Genomic DNA, 15676 nt, shown 5'->3' on the forward strand with positions numbered 1-15676 from the left:
CGCCAAAATTACCAAATAACTGCCTAGTTTTGTCGGAAAATTACACTGAAAGGAAGAAAGGAGTAGAAGAACACGACAACGGTTACGGAACTGGTAATCGCCCTCACAATCGCATCTGGAGAGAAAAGTCGCCATCCTCATTCGTTAATGTTTGTTTTCAAGTTATAAAACATTTAAATACATCAAAATAGTACGATGAACAAATTCTTGAAGCAATTAACACAACATGGCATGTGATGTTTACTTTGTATTTATTGAAATATATTATTTAATCATACTTATTTTTATAGAAAATCTGATTTAAACAATAAAAAATATGAGTGGTGCAAGTTATAGAATATATTGTTTGTTTTATAATACAAATTTAAAAGTATATATTGAAATTTTTTTTGAATATTGTTCAAAGTCAAACTAATTTTTGATATTTTTCTATGAACTTAAAATTAAATTATAACACTTATACTAAATTTACTTCGAACATCTAAACAACACATATTTTGAAACATACAAATAAATTTTAGCGATATTTTCTCTATAAAACAGAACGAATATAATTAAATAAATGTTAGAAAGAAAAAAATTATACCACAGAAAAACATTTATATATCTCTCAAATGATATAAAGTCAAAATTTGATAGTGGTAGACAACAACAACTACAAACTATAAAAGAAAAAGAAAAAAAATTAAAAGAAACTACAGCTTTCCTTTTTAATGGTACAATATATATGACTTCTATAAATTAATATTTGGATATCATTTCAACTTTGAATTAATGTTTTCATGTCATTTAATATATCGATAAACTAATAGTTTTTTTTTGTCAATCATTGGACTACAACAAGCCGCCCTAATGTTTTAGAAATCGCTAGGCGCTAGTCGGGTGGTCGGGGTGGGCCTAGTGTCTAACAAGAAAATCGAATATTAAATGGGGATTAATCAGAGAATAGTTTAAGGTTATTTTATTAAATTAATAATAAAATAAAATATATAGTATTAAATATATGTAAATTCTGTTCATGTTAAAAGAAAAACAATCAAATAAAATATAGAACTATAGTATTGTCTTTAAAACTATGGTAAACACATAAAAACGTAATTTTGAAAGAAAATTTTATGATTTTCATTAAAGTTTGTACATTAGTTATTGTAAAACATCATAAACTCTTATTTTATATGTCTAAATAATAAAAAAAAATATATATTTGATTTATATTTGGCTCCAAAACTAATAAGTATAATCGATGCTAGGCTGGGATGTAATCTGATTAGACGTATTATAATCAAATTAAATATATATAATTGGATAATTGATGCTAGACGGGGATTAGTCATTAATCGTGGCGGAGATGGTGGGCCTAACGATTTTACGGGGCGTAATCGGTGGTAGGCGGAGATTTTTAAAACAGGGTGCCGCCCCATTCAGCAAATCCCTATATTTGTAAGGAGCAAGACTCGATCCCTGGTGTGATGGTACCTTGTGCATTAAGGACTTACCGTTGACCACTGCACTAAGATCACTTCACAATCAACTAATATTTTTATAAATTCAATGATTGAACAAGGACAGTGTGTAAAATGCATTCTTTTCTAAGTTCAACAAAATTGAGATTTCATGCACTTTGAAAAGCAGTACGGGAACATTGAATAATGACAATGTGTAAAATGCATTCTTTTATTTTCTGAAGTCTATTTAGCTCATTGTCAGGATTCAGTTAAATGATGAAACAGAAATGTCTCTATCAAATTAACTTTAATTGGGTAAGTTAGTGTAATTTTATAAAGATAAAATAGAACAATATATTTTTGCACACAAAAATATATATACAAAAATAGAACAATATATTACGTAATTAGTAAAATAAAAACAAAACAAATTAAAGAAACCATGATAGGGGTTGGATCATTGTAAACCCAGACATGGGAACTATACGACAACCCTTAATTCATCAACTCTCATTTTTTTCCGCTAATCAATCCCACCCCCATTTTATCTCGTCCGTATATGTGTCTCATCAACCTCGTCGAAGTTAGTAAACGGGTTTACGACGGCCCATTATCCCCAATTTTAAAAATACTTTTCTTCTTTATTTATAAAGCAGTGGCCCACATAATAACGGTCCAATTTCACAGTCTAAAATGCGTGGGGTCAGACTTTGTAACGGTCATCTACTTTTCCTTTTTTTTTTTTTACCCCCACAAAATTAATACATTAATAAACTCAAAAAAAAAAAAAAAAAATTAAAAAAAGGGAAATCTCAAATCTAAATCCCTAAATCCAACAAGTGAGTCTCTTCAGCTCTTCTTCTAAGTTGTAAGCTCAGTTAAAAAAAAAAAAAATCATCCATCTCTTTTGTGATGTTGACTCTTTAATCAAGCAATATCTTCAAAGGAATCTGTTATCTTCAAACTCTCTCGCTAGCTCTTTTGAGGTTTTTGGAAGAGAATGGGTTGCTTACTAGGTTGCTTCGGTCGTCGGAAGAATCATCGTCGCCGTCAGAGACGTCGTGAATCTTTCCAACCACGTTTAAACGTAAGTTTTTAACTTTCTCATGGAAAAAAGTCGATTTTTGTTTAGTGTTGAGTTGGTTTAATTAAGCTAGATTTAGCTTTGATTTTGTTGGGTTTTTGCTTGATTTGTAGTTATTTATTTCGTTTTATGTAGAGAATCTCTGAAGGGTCTGCAGAAGATGTTGATGTGAATCTTAGGGTTCCTATTGTTGATGAAGTTCCAAAGTCTGTAAAAGATGATCATCTGAATTTTAAGGTTGCTGGTGTTGTGGAAGAGTCTCCAAAGGATGATCATGTGAGTGTTGTGGAAGTCTCTAAAGTCTCTGTGATTCCAATCACTGATGACATCTGGTAAGTATTGTGTGTTTTGTTCTTTTCGTACACAGACTCATGTTTTTGTGTTTTGTGTTAGCTTAACAGATTTGATTCTGTCATTTAAATTGCAGTGACAAAGTTGAGGAGAAGAAACCGAGTCCGAGTCCGAGTCCGACTAGGAAGAAAGTGACTTTTGACACGAATGTCAAAACATATGAACACATTGTAGTAGATGAATCTGTTGAGTTCTCTGAAGAGAAGAAAGAAGAGGTGAAGACGTCGAGGCAGGCATCTGAGGGGAGTGATGTTACATCTAACTCGTCAGGGTCTTATCCTTCAAACCATAGATACCAGAATTGTAGAGAAAGTGATGATGAAGAGGAGGATGTAACAGATTGTGACGAAAGCGATCTAGATGATGATGATGGTGGGCTGCTTGATGAAGACTATTATGATGATGATGATGGTTATGATGATAAGCTGCACAACTGGGATAAACAAGTTTACACTGAGGAGATTGCGGGTAACGTTGTGGACATTGAGAAGATAGGAGAAAAGAGTAATGCGAATGCTAGAGACAGAAGCGGATATGTCAACGCAGTGCTGAACCCGATCGAGAATCTCAACCAATGGAAAGCTGTGAAATCCAAAGGAAGAAGAACACAAACACATTCTCGAAAGGAGAACGCGGTTAATGCTTCCTTCAGCTTGGAGCCTCAACAGGTTGGTGAATTGTCATCATCATTCAGCTTGAACCGGAGATCAAGAGATGAAACTAAAAAACAGAGAACTCAGGAAGTAGCTGTTGACGCTAGTCTCGCAACTTGGTTATCCACATCTCCGACAACAACCAGCGGATGCAGCAGTGTTGAAACCGCAATGTCAGAGAAGAAGAAATACTCGAAACTGGTTCAAAGCCACGACGAAAGACCTATATTGGGGGCATTGACTGCAGAGGAGATAAAACAGTTCTCAGCCACGAACTCGCCGAGGAAATCGCCAAGTAGGAGCCCTGAATCACCGATCATCGGAACAGTTGGTGGTTACTGGAACAATCACTCAACGGTCACCAGCAAGTACAGTCGAAGCTCTTAAAACTCGAATTCCACACATGTTTTGGTTTACACTGATACTGTGAGTATAATTTCATTTATTTATTACTAAGTTGCCTTTGTAAAATTATTTCCATCACTCTGTTTGTTTTTGTGTGTGTGTGTGTGTGTCTTTGGTTGATTACCAAATCGTTTTGTGTGTTGTGTAATGTGATTTGGTTTATTATTATTCATTCTATTTGTTTGTATTTTACTCTATTATTTAACATTTGATTCAAAGTATGAATTGTTTTTCTCCTTACAAAACCCATATGATCAAACAAAGGAACACCCAAATCGAAAAATAGCCCAAAAGCAAAATGGCTCATAAGGGCGACTAATCAACAGTCGACGCCACACTGTTTCAGTAACGGACCAGTCTGTTTTGGCAAGAACGGATCAATCCTTACCCAAACCAACGAGAAGATAGACGCGAGAAGGATAGACCAAAGCACAACGATCGTCGGCGTTCTGTTTTGTCGACCCATCAAACCTTTGAGGAAAGGGTAGAGATGAACAATGACCCAAAACGCGAAGAACAGTTTCCCAAAGAGCGGTCCCCAAGAACCATATCCATTGTTAATAGCGTCAGAGACTCCGGCTACAACACCGACCATGTTGAGGATGATGAGTGTGGTCGGAGGGATGAGAAGAGTGGTCCATTTGAAGAGGTAAAGATCTCCAAACTCATCAGCTTCGTCACTGGCTCCTTTTGACGTGACGGTGAAGTTAGTGTCAACACCAAAGAGGACTTTGAGAAGACCTTGAAAGACGGCGAAGAGATGAGCTGAGACACCACCGATGACCCAAAATTGCTCGTTACGCCAGAGGTCGTTGATGCTCACGCCGCTCCACCGGAGTTCTAAGATCGCTGTCGCAATGATTGATAAGAACAGTGCCAAAAACCATATGCTTGCGAAATTGTTGATCTGAATCAAAAGAGAGCTAATGTGTGTTAAAAAGTTTGATTTTGTGACAAATCAATAAATATTTAGGGTAAAAATGTGATTTTTATAATTTATGGATAAAAGTGTAAACCTTTAGGAGTTTAAGGTGTACAAAAAGATCATGAGACTTACCGTTGGAATGATGAATTTGCCGGTGAGAAGACAAACGGCCGGGATTGTACAATAGGCAAGTAGAGGAATAGAAGTGAAAGGATAGACAATGGTGTTGATGTAAGCAAGACGTTCTAGAATCTTAAGCTTGCCTCCCCAAGCATACCACAAAGGACAATGACGGCTAAAGAAGATTTCAACTGAACCGAGTGCCCATCTAAGCACTTGGTGCAACCGATCCGACAGATTGATAGGAGCTGATCCTTTAAATGCTGGTCTTTTAGGCATACAGTAAACTGATTTCCATCCTCTACAATGCATTCTGAATCCTGTTAGGATATCTTCTGTCACTGATCCATAAATCCATCCAATCTGAACAAAAAATTCAAATACCAAATGTAAAATATTAGAGTTCACACTCAAATCATTATAATTACCATAAAACTACATCATGTTGATATTCCCTAACATATTTTTCATACTTTATTTTACAACCTCACACATATTCAACTATCTAGCAGCCATATTATTTTGTCTTTTATTTATCACATATGTTTTTATTATCTATCACACATTTGTGTCACACTTATTTATCATTATAGTCTGTTTTTGCAATTTTTTTTTAAAAAATTATGCAACCCTGCACTTTCAAAAATAAATAAAAGGTTTGGTTTATAATTTATGTAATACTGTAAAATCATATAATACTGATTTATCAAATATATAAATCCAGATTATTGTGAAAAAATTATGACTAGTAAAATTCGGTTTAGTTGATGAATTCCGCTCTTTAATTCTCTAATCATATTTTTTAAAAAATATAAATGAAAGAAAAGTATTTTTGTTTGAGTTAATTTTTGGAATTGAAAATAAAATTTTGCAAACTAATTTTTTTACTTGAAATTATTGTGTTCATTGTTTTAGCAATTCTGTAATATTACCATTAGAGCCTATAATTAATTGATAATTTACCTCTTTGCCCCATTCAGTCTTCTCTTCGTAGCCACAGCTAATAACATGAATGGCTTCTTTGATCAACGAGCTCGTGTTCGTCGCCTCCGGCAAACCTCCCTTCTCCATCAACGTCGAAGCAATAAACACAGGTGACATCCCAAACCTCTTCTCAAAGTTCTTCTGCGACATCAACGACGATTTCTCAAGCTCATCGTATCCTTCAAGCCCTTCTTCAATGTCTTCCAAATCAAATATCGCCTCCGTCGATCGCTTTCTGGTATAGCTGCTCATCGTAGTGTCATCACTCTTCTTCTTACTCTTCTTCCTCAGTTTAGATAACAAGCTCTTGATTCCTGATTTCTTCTTTGACGGATCTGATGATTTCGATTTGTGATGGTGACGGTTACCTCCGCCGCAGCAACAGCATAGCCACGACGGCCAACAGTCGCAGGTCATTTTCTTGCGTTTTTCCGATACCGGAGGTTCGTATCCGTATAACGCTGGTCTATTGAATACACATCCTGTTCCTACATAGACTGGTCCTTGGATCCCATCTAAGCCTCTCATGTTTATCTACAAGATTGACACAGATGTATATTAGGGTTTTGAATTTGAATTTGAATTTGAATTTGGGGGTTTTAGGGTTTTGAATTTGAATTTGAATTTGGGGGTTTTTGTTGTGGTGATGAAGATGAAGAAGAGACTTACATCGAAGAAGACGATGTTTCTGTTGGCGTATCGATCGTTGTGATCGATTCCATCGAATCTTTGAGGGAATTGAACATAACAAAGCTTTTTACCAAGCTGTGGATCCATTAGGAAGCACATTGATTCTCTTATGGCTTTACTGTTGTTGATGTAGTGATCACAATCCAGATTGAGCATGAATGGAGCATTTGTGAGCACTGCAGAGACTCGCACCTGCAACATTTCCCCAAAAGTTAGATTTGGTTTCTGACAGAGCTTTTTATGGCTGGTTTGGTTTGGTTTGCTTACCATTGCATTCATGGCTCCAGCTTTCTTGTGGTGTGCATAGCCAGGACGCTTCTCTCTTGATACATACACAAGACGTGGCAGTTCGTTACCGTCGATGTCGAATGCTCCTTCTTTTCCTAGATACACCTGAAACTCAAAAGTAGTTTTTTTAGTTTCGAAGGTTGAATCTTTGATTGTATATCGGAAGCGTTGGGTTTTGAGGTTTTTTGTAGTGACCTGAATCATCCCAGGATGATCACGAGTGTTGTTCCCTGGCCATGGTGTACCATCTTGCATCACCCATCCTTCTTCAGGCTTTTTCTGAGCTTTAGCTACTAAAGCATTGATCCTCACTTTGAATTCTTCATATTCTCTCTGCAAAACATTTAGACGTCAGTACAGATCTTTTGTGTGGTTTAAAAGTAGAGATGTTTCTTCACTGACCTTCATTGCTCTGCGATCTTTGACGAATGTAGTTTGGACTTTATCCTTCAAGTAATCAATCTTCTCTGAGAAGTAAAACTCTGGAGCTCTTGGCTCGACATTGTACTTCTTGCAAAACGGAACCCATCTCCTTGCAAACTCTGAAGTTTCAGACAATGTATCGAACAGGAGCATTGATGCACCATCATCAGACACATAACAGCTCACCTTATTCACTGGGTAATCAACTGCTAAGATCGAGAGAATAGTGTTGGCTGTGATTATCGGAGGTTCCTTAAGCGGATCCACCGTACTGACAAACACATCAACTGGTGCAAGCTTGTTCTTTTCACCATCCCGTTCGAATCTCATTGAGAGGCGGTCAAGGTATGTCTCTCGGTTAATCGGAAACCATTTGGGGAACTGATCGAGAATCCAAGAGAGTGCGAACCAGATCTCGCAGATGACTGAGATAAGCCAGAGAGGGTATGCATCTTTGGCTGGTGTCAAGATACGGAAACGGAAGAAGAAAACTAAGATAACAAGACGAAGAACTATCACGATTCGGTATGGACTGATTTTGCTAGACGAGATTGGGACTTTTCTCCATAGAGGTTGTCTTGCTTCAGCATCTCTGTAATCAACAAGAACTCAGTTACTTACGCTTCAAACCTTTATTACTTGAGATTAAAGAAAGATCAGTGTTTTCTTATTGTTACAAGTATTCGTCTTCTTCATCATCTTCTTTGTCTTGATCATTTGTTTGATCTCCCTTTACCACTAAACCTCTCTTCTCTTGCCTCGCTTTCCATTTATCTACTCGCTCTTTCCACTCAGCATCTGTGTAGCCATCTCTCTCTGCTTCAAAGTCTTTCCCCAACACTTCAAATCAAATCACATAGAAACAGGCCTCAAAATTTGCTCTTATACATCTCTATGCATATAAAAATAACACATAGCTAGATATATTTTCTATATACCACTTCCAGTTGAAGAAAAGGCTCGACCATTTGGACGCCATTGCTGCGTACTATTGTATTCTCCATTTTCCTGCAATACCCATAAACTACTCAGAATCTTGATCTTGAATGGGAATGGGAGATTTCGAAGAAAAGAGAAAACAATCGATCCAAGTCATTTAGGTACCGATCCATAAGCAAAATTCTGGTGAATGGAGGAAGCATCCTGGCGGTTCTTGATATTCAACTCATCATGTGAACCATCAAGACCATTGTTTTCTTCTTCATCTCCATCTATTTTTGGAGAGCCTACAGAAAAATCATTTCACCAATATGAGATGAGAGTCAAGCAAGGGTTATCGATTTGTAAAGACCAAAACAGGGTTTTGGTGTAATTTACCTTTGTGGCGTTTGTAAAGAGTGTTGCATTGAGGGCAACATTTGTTACCGTTGCTACGCTCATATTCAAAGCAAGGTTTGCAAACCGGGTAAGCGCACACGTGGCATGCCACAAAAGTCTGGCCATTGTCGTCGTCTTTGACCTCATCGCCACAGACTCTGCAGATCTTAGCTGAGAAGGAGGAATGACGATGCTGCATCCATAAAAAGTACATAACGTTTAAGTTTTTAATGCAAACCCAGCTGAATAATTTGTAACAAAACACATGAAACAAGTTTGGTTTTGTTCAGTTCTTTCTCTCTTACCTCATCGTCGAAACTAGCCATGGTGTTTGGTTCCATGGCTGAGGCAAGCTGTGCTCAAAAGCAGACCAGAAGGTGATATAGAGAAATGTATGTGACTATGTGTTTTTGATTACTGAAAAGATAAAGAGGTAATAATATAAGGGGAAAAGGTTAGAATTTGTTGTGAAGAAAACTGAGGTTGTACCAAACTGTGAGGTGAAATTGGGTCTGAGGTTTGTGTCATAAGAAAGCTTCAAGAGACAGCAACAAGATTTGGTGGTAGACGGAGACAGCTAAGTGTAGTCAAAGTATTATTTAATTGCTTGAGCTTCCAACTTCTGCTGTTTGTTGTTCTTTTTAGTTCTTTAGAATTTGTATAACTTAGAGTAGCTTTCAAGTTATTATGTATTTCTACTTTAGTCTTACACTCTTACTTAATCCAGCAATGTTCTTGGAACTAAATTAGGTATATAGAGAGACTAGAGAGAGAGAGAGGATATTATATAACAAAAGCCCATAATCAATAATTTCAAAAAGGCCCAAAATGGTGATACAAAAGAAAACATCCGAATGCAACACAAGCAAAAGATGATCATGGTTCATGGATCATAAGCATTTGAATTGGTTATAAAACCAGAAGTGGAGAAAGGAAGAGACATAAATACTCAAGAATCAGATTAAAACATCTGATCTTATTGTTTTGGTTAGGACAGTAAAAATGGTTTGATTATGCGACATAGTAGATGGAGTTAGGGAGCTTGAAGGTTCTCTTGGGAACTGGACAACCTGCGAAGCTGTTCCATTGTGCACCCATTACTCCCCAAACTCTGTACCCAAGACTTGTAAGCCATGACCTCAAATCTGCTTTGTATTGGCTCACACTCTTCTTCTCATCTGCCTCTCCCCTGCAATTTTCCGATTTGTTAAAAAAGTTATTATACCATAAAAATGATCTTACAACTTAACCGGTAAAGTTTTTTTTACATATCGGTTTAACTCGATTATTAAATATGAATCGAACCGGGAAATCTATATAATATACCTGAGAAGGAGGTTAGACCAGCCGTGGTAACCGGCTTCGATAAGGTTTTCGACGGTGGCGGATCTGAGATATTCTTTACGAGAAGATACCAAAAAGATCTTGAAACCTCTCTCTCTGATCTCATGGTACAGCTTAACCATGTTTGGAAGGGCTGGTGCTTTGCCCATATTTTGCCATTCCTCGAACTTGGTCTGGTTCAGTTGCTCACCACTGATTCAAACCAATGTAATGTAACATTTCAATCCCGGTTTTACGTCTTAACCGGATTAAAGATTTTTTTTTTTGGTTTAAAATATAAAATGGAAATTTAATTTATTATTTTATCCAAAATCGAACCAAAAACCAAACTAATATTTGGTCAACCCAACCCGATCGAGCCTAAATGTATGTAGAGGGTTAAGTTTAGTGTATTTACCCGAAACAGCCGTTGCTCTTGTGGTAAGGGATGGTGGAAAGAAGAGTGTCATCAATGTCAAAGATCCAAGCATCCATGCCATCGCATGTCTTCTTCTCGCAACAGGTTTTTCCTAGGTAAAGGACAGCTTCATCAATGGCTCTCTCCACATCCTCCTCGTATTGAGATGAGGTCATGTACTTTTGGACGAACCACACACATTCCTGTGGCACCACCAAAAAGTTCCTAATGTTGTTAAGCTCCACGTTGACCCTCCAGCTCTCGCAGTATCCGTTTAGGTTTGGTCCTTTCAAAGACACGACGGCGGTTTCGCTAGTCTTTGTGGTGGTTGTGGTTCCTTTGAGCTGGTTCAGGATGTTCCAGTCACGAGCTGAGACAACTCCGATGAAGAGGACAGTGAGGGTCACCGAGAGAAGCAAGGATCTAGCCATGATGATGATGATGATTGATGAAGGAGTAGTAGTTATTGCGATCTGTCTGCGATGTGGTTGGGTGTTTTTTATATAGAGTATGTAGAAATGCAAGTCAACGTCTGAAAAAAATAATAATCATATATATAAAAGTAGAGTTTCAGTCTCTCCTTATTGGTCCACTTGGCAATACAATTTTAACAAAAAAAAAAATATATATATTAAAACACAAATTTAAAACAATTAATTTTCACATTTAACTCACATAATATAAAACTGAAATCTTTATAGCTTCTCCCTATAAATTATGCATTAACTTTATTTCTCCACTAAGTTGTATTAATCAATTGTATTAAAACAAAACAATAAATTAGAATTGTAACTCTCATTTTTCTAAATGTAATTTTTCATCATTTCTCTTCCTATAAATACTCATTATCTTATTCTCTTAGTCTATCACTCTTTCATTCTCTCATCTTCTTCCACTACTCTCAAATCTTTTTTTTGTTTTGTTTTGTTTTGTTTTGTATTTTTTTTGTTATTGTTGTTGTATGGGTTATAAAAAATCAAATCAAATATCATTGTAAAAGCTTAGTTTTAGAGTTTGTATGATATGTATATCTTATATATTTATTTTAATCTTTTAAAATGTTTATCTCCATTTTCTATTTTATATTAACATCTTATAAGTCATTATTTTCATACTTCTTTACAATATTCACCACATAATAAGATCATAAAGTTGAAATGATCCATATATAATTATCTATTATGTCTCTGGTTATCTCACATATTCATGTATCCTTTTAAATAATTTATAAAGATCAATATAATATTTAAAAATCAATATAATTATCCATTTATCCATTTATAAAGACTATTTTGTTTTGTGATCCAATTGTTAAATCTGCAGAGATCAATATGATATATATGTATATATATATATTTTATGATTTGAGGTTTTTGAAAACAAAAAGAACATAATTAAACAATTGGTTTTTCGTGTCTTTAATCAAAATAAAAAATGATCCAAAAAACAAAACATATTCAACTGGAACTTAAACATAAAAATAAAATATAATTTTAAAATATCATTTCACTAAATTCTCTAAAGATGAAACCATTAGTATTAAATCTAGCACTATAAATTAAACTGATGAGTGAAAACCAAAAAAATATAAGTTATCCTTGGGATTTTAAAAATTATTGAGATTGAAGAATTCATATAATTTTATAAGAAAAAAAAATTATATTAAAACACAAATTTAAAACAATTAATTTTTACATTTAACTCACATAATATAAAACTGAAATCTTTATAGTTTCTCCCTATAAATTATGCATTAACTTTATTTCTCCACTAAATTGTATTAATCAATTGTATTAAAACAAAACAATAAATTAGAATTGTAACTCTCATTTTTCTAAATGTAATTTTTCATCATTTCTCTTCCTATAAATACTCATTATCTTATTCTCTTAGTCTATCACTCTTTCATTCTCTCATCTTCTTCCACTACTCTCAAATCGCTTTTTTGTTTTGTATTTTTTTTGTTATTGTTGTTGTATGGATTATAAAAAATCAAATCAAATATCATTGTAAAAGCTTAGTTTTAGAGTTTGTATGATATGTATATCTTATATATTTATTTTAATCTTTTAAAATGTTTATCTCCATTTTCTATTTTATATTAACATCTTATAAGTCATTATTTTCATACTTCCTTACAATATTCACCACACAATAAGATCGTGAAGTTGAAATGGTCGATATGTAATTATCTATTATGTCTCTGGTTATCTCACATATTCATGTATCATTTTAAATAATTTATAAAGATCAATATAATATTTAAAGATCAATATAATTATTCATTTATCCATTTATAAAGACTATTTTGTTTTGTGATCCAATTGTTAAATCTGCAGAGATCAATATAATATATCTATATATATTTTTTATGATTTGAGGTTTTTGAAAACAAAAAGAACATAATTAAACAATTGGTTTTTTTGTGTCTTTAATCAAAATAAAAAATGATCCAAAAAGCAAAACATATTCAACTGGAACTTAAATATAAAAATAAAATATAATTTTAAAAATATCATTTCACTAAATTCTCTAAAGATGAAACCATTAGTATGAAATCTAGCACTATAAATTAAATTGATGAGTGAAAACCAAAAAAATATAAGTTATCCTTGGGATTTTAAAAATTATTGAGATTGAAGAATTCATATAATTTTATAAGAAAACTAATTTAGTTTGTCACTTAAAAAGTAATATTTTTTATTTTGAAATATTATGTGTAAGTGTTGAGTTTATATCAACAAACAACCAAATCATGTGAATTTTGATTCAGCCACTTGGTATTCCTTTTATTTTAGGTTATAAAAAATTAAAATATTTATTTATAATTAAAGACATGTAACTCCATTTAACTCATATGTAACTCCTATCCAATAATTGTACATTAATTCATTCCTCCTACTAACTTATTATCTTTCAAGAGAAAATTAATATATTTCTCATGTAAAATTATTGTTTATAATATATTTCTCATTTTAAAGTTTAAAGCAATATATCATATATATAAAAGTAAGGTTTTGGTCTCTCCTTATTGGTTGATTTTCATTTAATGTTTTCTAATTTTTTTTGATTTTTTTATTTGCTTTCTAATTGCTTTAAATAATATTTAAGATCCAATAAACACAATACATTTAACTTACACATTAAAATAAAATTATAACTGAAAATAAAATAAATTATGCATTAATAATATTCTACCACTCAATTCTATTCAAACACAATAAATTACTATTGTAACTCCATAGTTCTAAATGTAACTTCCATCATTTCTTATCATATAAATAAGCATTCTCTCAATCTATCATTCTCTCATATTGACATTCTTTTACTATCTCATTTTCACATTCTCTCATTCTCTTTAACAATACCTCAAATCATTTTTCATTTTTTTTTTTGTTATTTTTGATTTCTTATTTTTGTTGTATGGGTTGTAAAAAAAAAAATGAAATATCATTGTAAATTGTTAATGCTAAATTTTAATTTTAGAGACTACATGATATATATTTTACATTGTCCTTATTTTAAAAGATTTATCTCCTTTATCTAATTTGGATTATTATCTTATAAGTAATCATTCTCTCTTCCTCTCCCACCAATATCAAATGTTGTTATATCTCATATGTGTTGTAAGAGTTTGATTCTATATTTTAATTTAGAAAGTATTATATATATATAGATATTACATTGTTCTATTTTTTAAAGATTCATCTCCATTATCTAATTTGGATTACCATCTTATAGTAAACATTCTCCTATCCAATAATTGTACATTAATTCATTCCTCCTATTGTAATATTGTATTTAAATATTACATAATTTTTAGTTAGCTAAATTTATAGTCACATATATACAATATATATACATAAGAATTTATATTACTTATTAACACCATAATTCGACCCATTATTTGCTTAACTCAATATTGGTTTCAAAGCAAACTAAAGAAAAACAGAAACGATCTTATTGATATTAGACCAAAACATGGGCATACAAACATAATCACTTACACGGAAGATATTTTTAAAAAATAACTTATTATTGCAACATCAACGTGTGAAGGGTTTACATAAGCAGTTAATTAGAAAATATATAATACAATAAATGTATTGAAAACAATATCAGTCAATGATAAGATTGGATCCTCAAAAGTAAGAAACAACATCTTCATAATTCATAAAAAGTAAACGCCACAATTATACACATCTGAACGAAATGGTATAAACATATAGTGTATAAATAAAAGTGATGGCAAACCCCGTATATGCCTAATTAAAACGAAATAATACAAAAGAGAAAATGAAAAAGACCAAAAAAAACAAGAAAGTGCCAACTACACCACAACCCACGCGTTGCGTGGGGAAGCACCTAGTAATAATAAGTAACAAAGTTTTTTCACCTCGCATAATCGGCCTCTTAACAGTAAAACGTTTTAACAAATTAACCCATTTAACAGTAAACCAAAAAAAAATTATTTAACCCATAAAATCGAAACTTAAATAATTATCTCATTTTGTTCAAAAAAAAATTAATTATTATCTCATAGGTTCTTTTAAAATACATAATTATATGACATAAAAAGCGGATACAGAAAAACGAAACGTTTGAAAAAATGGAAATGATTTTTACAAAAGATAGCGAAGCTGATTCAGATCGATCTAAATGAGACTAATTAAAGAAAACCACATGGAGCCAGGGCCATGTTCACGTTATAGGATCGAATACACAAGTTAATTTTTATTACGTAGAGTACAATTTAATTTCACAAAAGACATTAAATATATAAAGTACAAATTCAACAAAAAACAAGGTAAACTTATGTAGTATTTTTTTTAATATTTTTTTTGTCAACAACTATTGATTGATTGGCTTTAAATAAGCCAATGATGAGGAATATATAATTTTCTTTTAAACTACTAGTTTTGTTTCTTACATTTAAAGATAGAATGTCGGTACATTTTTATACATTCATTGTTTATCAACTGATTTGTTTTCACGTAATGTTACCGTAAAACATTCGAATTAAACTTCTCATTAGTTTCTCTTTGGTTAAGATGATTTTAACGTTAATCGCACCACTTTTAGTTTGTCTATATATAGCTACCAAAATGATTACCTTCACTTTATCAACAGAAACAAAAAGAAAAAGTAAGAACATATATTGTAGTTCTATTTAACATTTTTGTCCAACTAGTGTTTAACATCCACAGATGAATCTTATCATTTTCATGTGAGCAAATATACACATTAAAA

General features: G+C 32.9%; 3 protein-coding genes across 6 annotated transcripts; 1 reads left to right on the forward strand and 2 right to left on the reverse strand.

Annotated features, from left to right (window-relative positions):
* Positions 1-2166: 2166 nt before the first annotated feature.
* LOC104760544 (uncharacterized) lies at positions 2167-4163 on the forward strand. The gene is made up of 3 exons (XM_010483482.3): positions 2167-2532; positions 2665-2861; positions 2957-4163. Exons 1-3 carry the CDS (start codon positions 2446-2448, stop codon positions 3918-3920), a joined length of 1248 nt encoding a protein of 415 aa, XP_010481784.1. The 5' UTR covers positions 2167-2445; the 3' UTR covers positions 3921-4163.
* LOC104760545 (cellulose synthase A catalytic subunit 4 [UDP-forming]) lies at positions 4116-9187 on the reverse strand. Of its 4 annotated transcripts, XM_010483483.3 has the most exons (12): positions 8991-9187; positions 8686-8878; positions 8473-8594; positions 8307-8376; positions 8046-8208; positions 7348-7960; positions 7141-7278; positions 6925-7050; positions 6637-6849; positions 5947-6501; positions 4996-5346; positions 4116-4845 (listed from the first exon to the last, which is right to left on the reverse strand). In XM_010483483.3, exons 1-12 carry the CDS (start codon positions 9024-9026, stop codon positions 4258-4260), a joined length of 3168 nt encoding a protein of 1055 aa, XP_010481785.1. In that variant the 5' UTR covers positions 9027-9187; the 3' UTR covers positions 4116-4257. The 4 variants fall into 4 exon arrangements, with proteins under 4 accessions (XP_010481785.1, XP_087356191.1, XP_087356190.1 ...); XM_087500065.1 differs by having other exon boundaries at positions 6637-7050; XM_087500064.1 differs by having other exon boundaries at positions 6925-7278.
* Positions 9188-9468: 281 nt separating this feature from the next.
* Positions 9469-10953, reverse strand: LOC104760546 (acid phosphatase 1). The gene is made up of 3 exons (XM_010483484.3): positions 10427-10953; positions 10012-10221; positions 9469-9874 (listed from the first exon to the last, which is right to left on the reverse strand). The coding sequence occupies exons 1-3, from the start codon at positions 10855-10857 to the stop codon at positions 9697-9699; spliced, it is 819 nt and encodes a 272-aa protein (XP_010481786.1). The 5' UTR covers positions 10858-10953; the 3' UTR covers positions 9469-9696.
* Between the last annotated feature and the right edge of the window lie 4723 nt (positions 10954-15676).

This window comes from Camelina sativa, chromosome 18 (genome assembly GCF_030686135.1).
Source record: "Camelina sativa cultivar CO46 ecotype springtype chromosome 18, ASM3068613v1".
NCBI lineage: Eukaryota > Viridiplantae > Streptophyta > Magnoliopsida > Brassicales > Brassicaceae > Camelina > Camelina sativa.

Excerpts from the sequence above, each read along its gene's own strand:
- LOC104760546 (XM_010483484.3), bottom strand. The coding sequence starts at position 10,857 with ATGGCTAGATCCTTGCTTCTCTCGGTGACCCTCACTGTCCTCTTCATC. Across the intron at positions 10,222-10,426 it reads AAGAGCAACGGCTGTTTCGG|TGGTGAGCAACTGAACCAGA; the intron begins GTAAATACACTA and ends GGTTTGAATCAG. Across the intron at positions 9,875-10,011 it reads TGGTCTAACCTCCTTCTCAG|GGGAGAGGCAGATGAGAAGA; the intron begins GTATATTATATA and ends GGAAAATTGCAG.
- LOC104760545 (XM_087500063.1), bottom strand. The coding sequence starts at position 9,026 with ATGGAACCAAACACCATGGCTAGTTTCGACGATGAG. Across the intron at positions 8,595-8,685 it reads TCTTTACAAACGCCACAAAG|GCTCTCCAAAAATAGATGGA; the intron begins GTAAATTACACC and ends ATTTTTCTGTAG. Across the intron at positions 7,961-8,045 it reads GATGAAGAAGACGAATACTT|AGATGCTGAAGCAAGACAAC; the intron begins GTAACAATAAGA and ends TGTTGATTACAG.
- LOC104760544 (XM_010483482.3), top strand. The coding sequence starts at position 2,446 with ATGGGTTGCTTACTAGGTTGCTTCGGTCGTCGGAAGAATCATCGTCGC. Across the intron at positions 2,533-2,664 it reads CTTTCCAACCACGTTTAAAC|AGAATCTCTGAAGGGTCTGC; the intron begins GTAAGTTTTTAA and ends CGTTTTATGTAG. Across the intron at positions 2,862-2,956 it reads CCAATCACTGATGACATCTG|TGACAAAGTTGAGGAGAAGA; the intron begins GTAAGTATTGTG and ends TTTAAATTGCAG.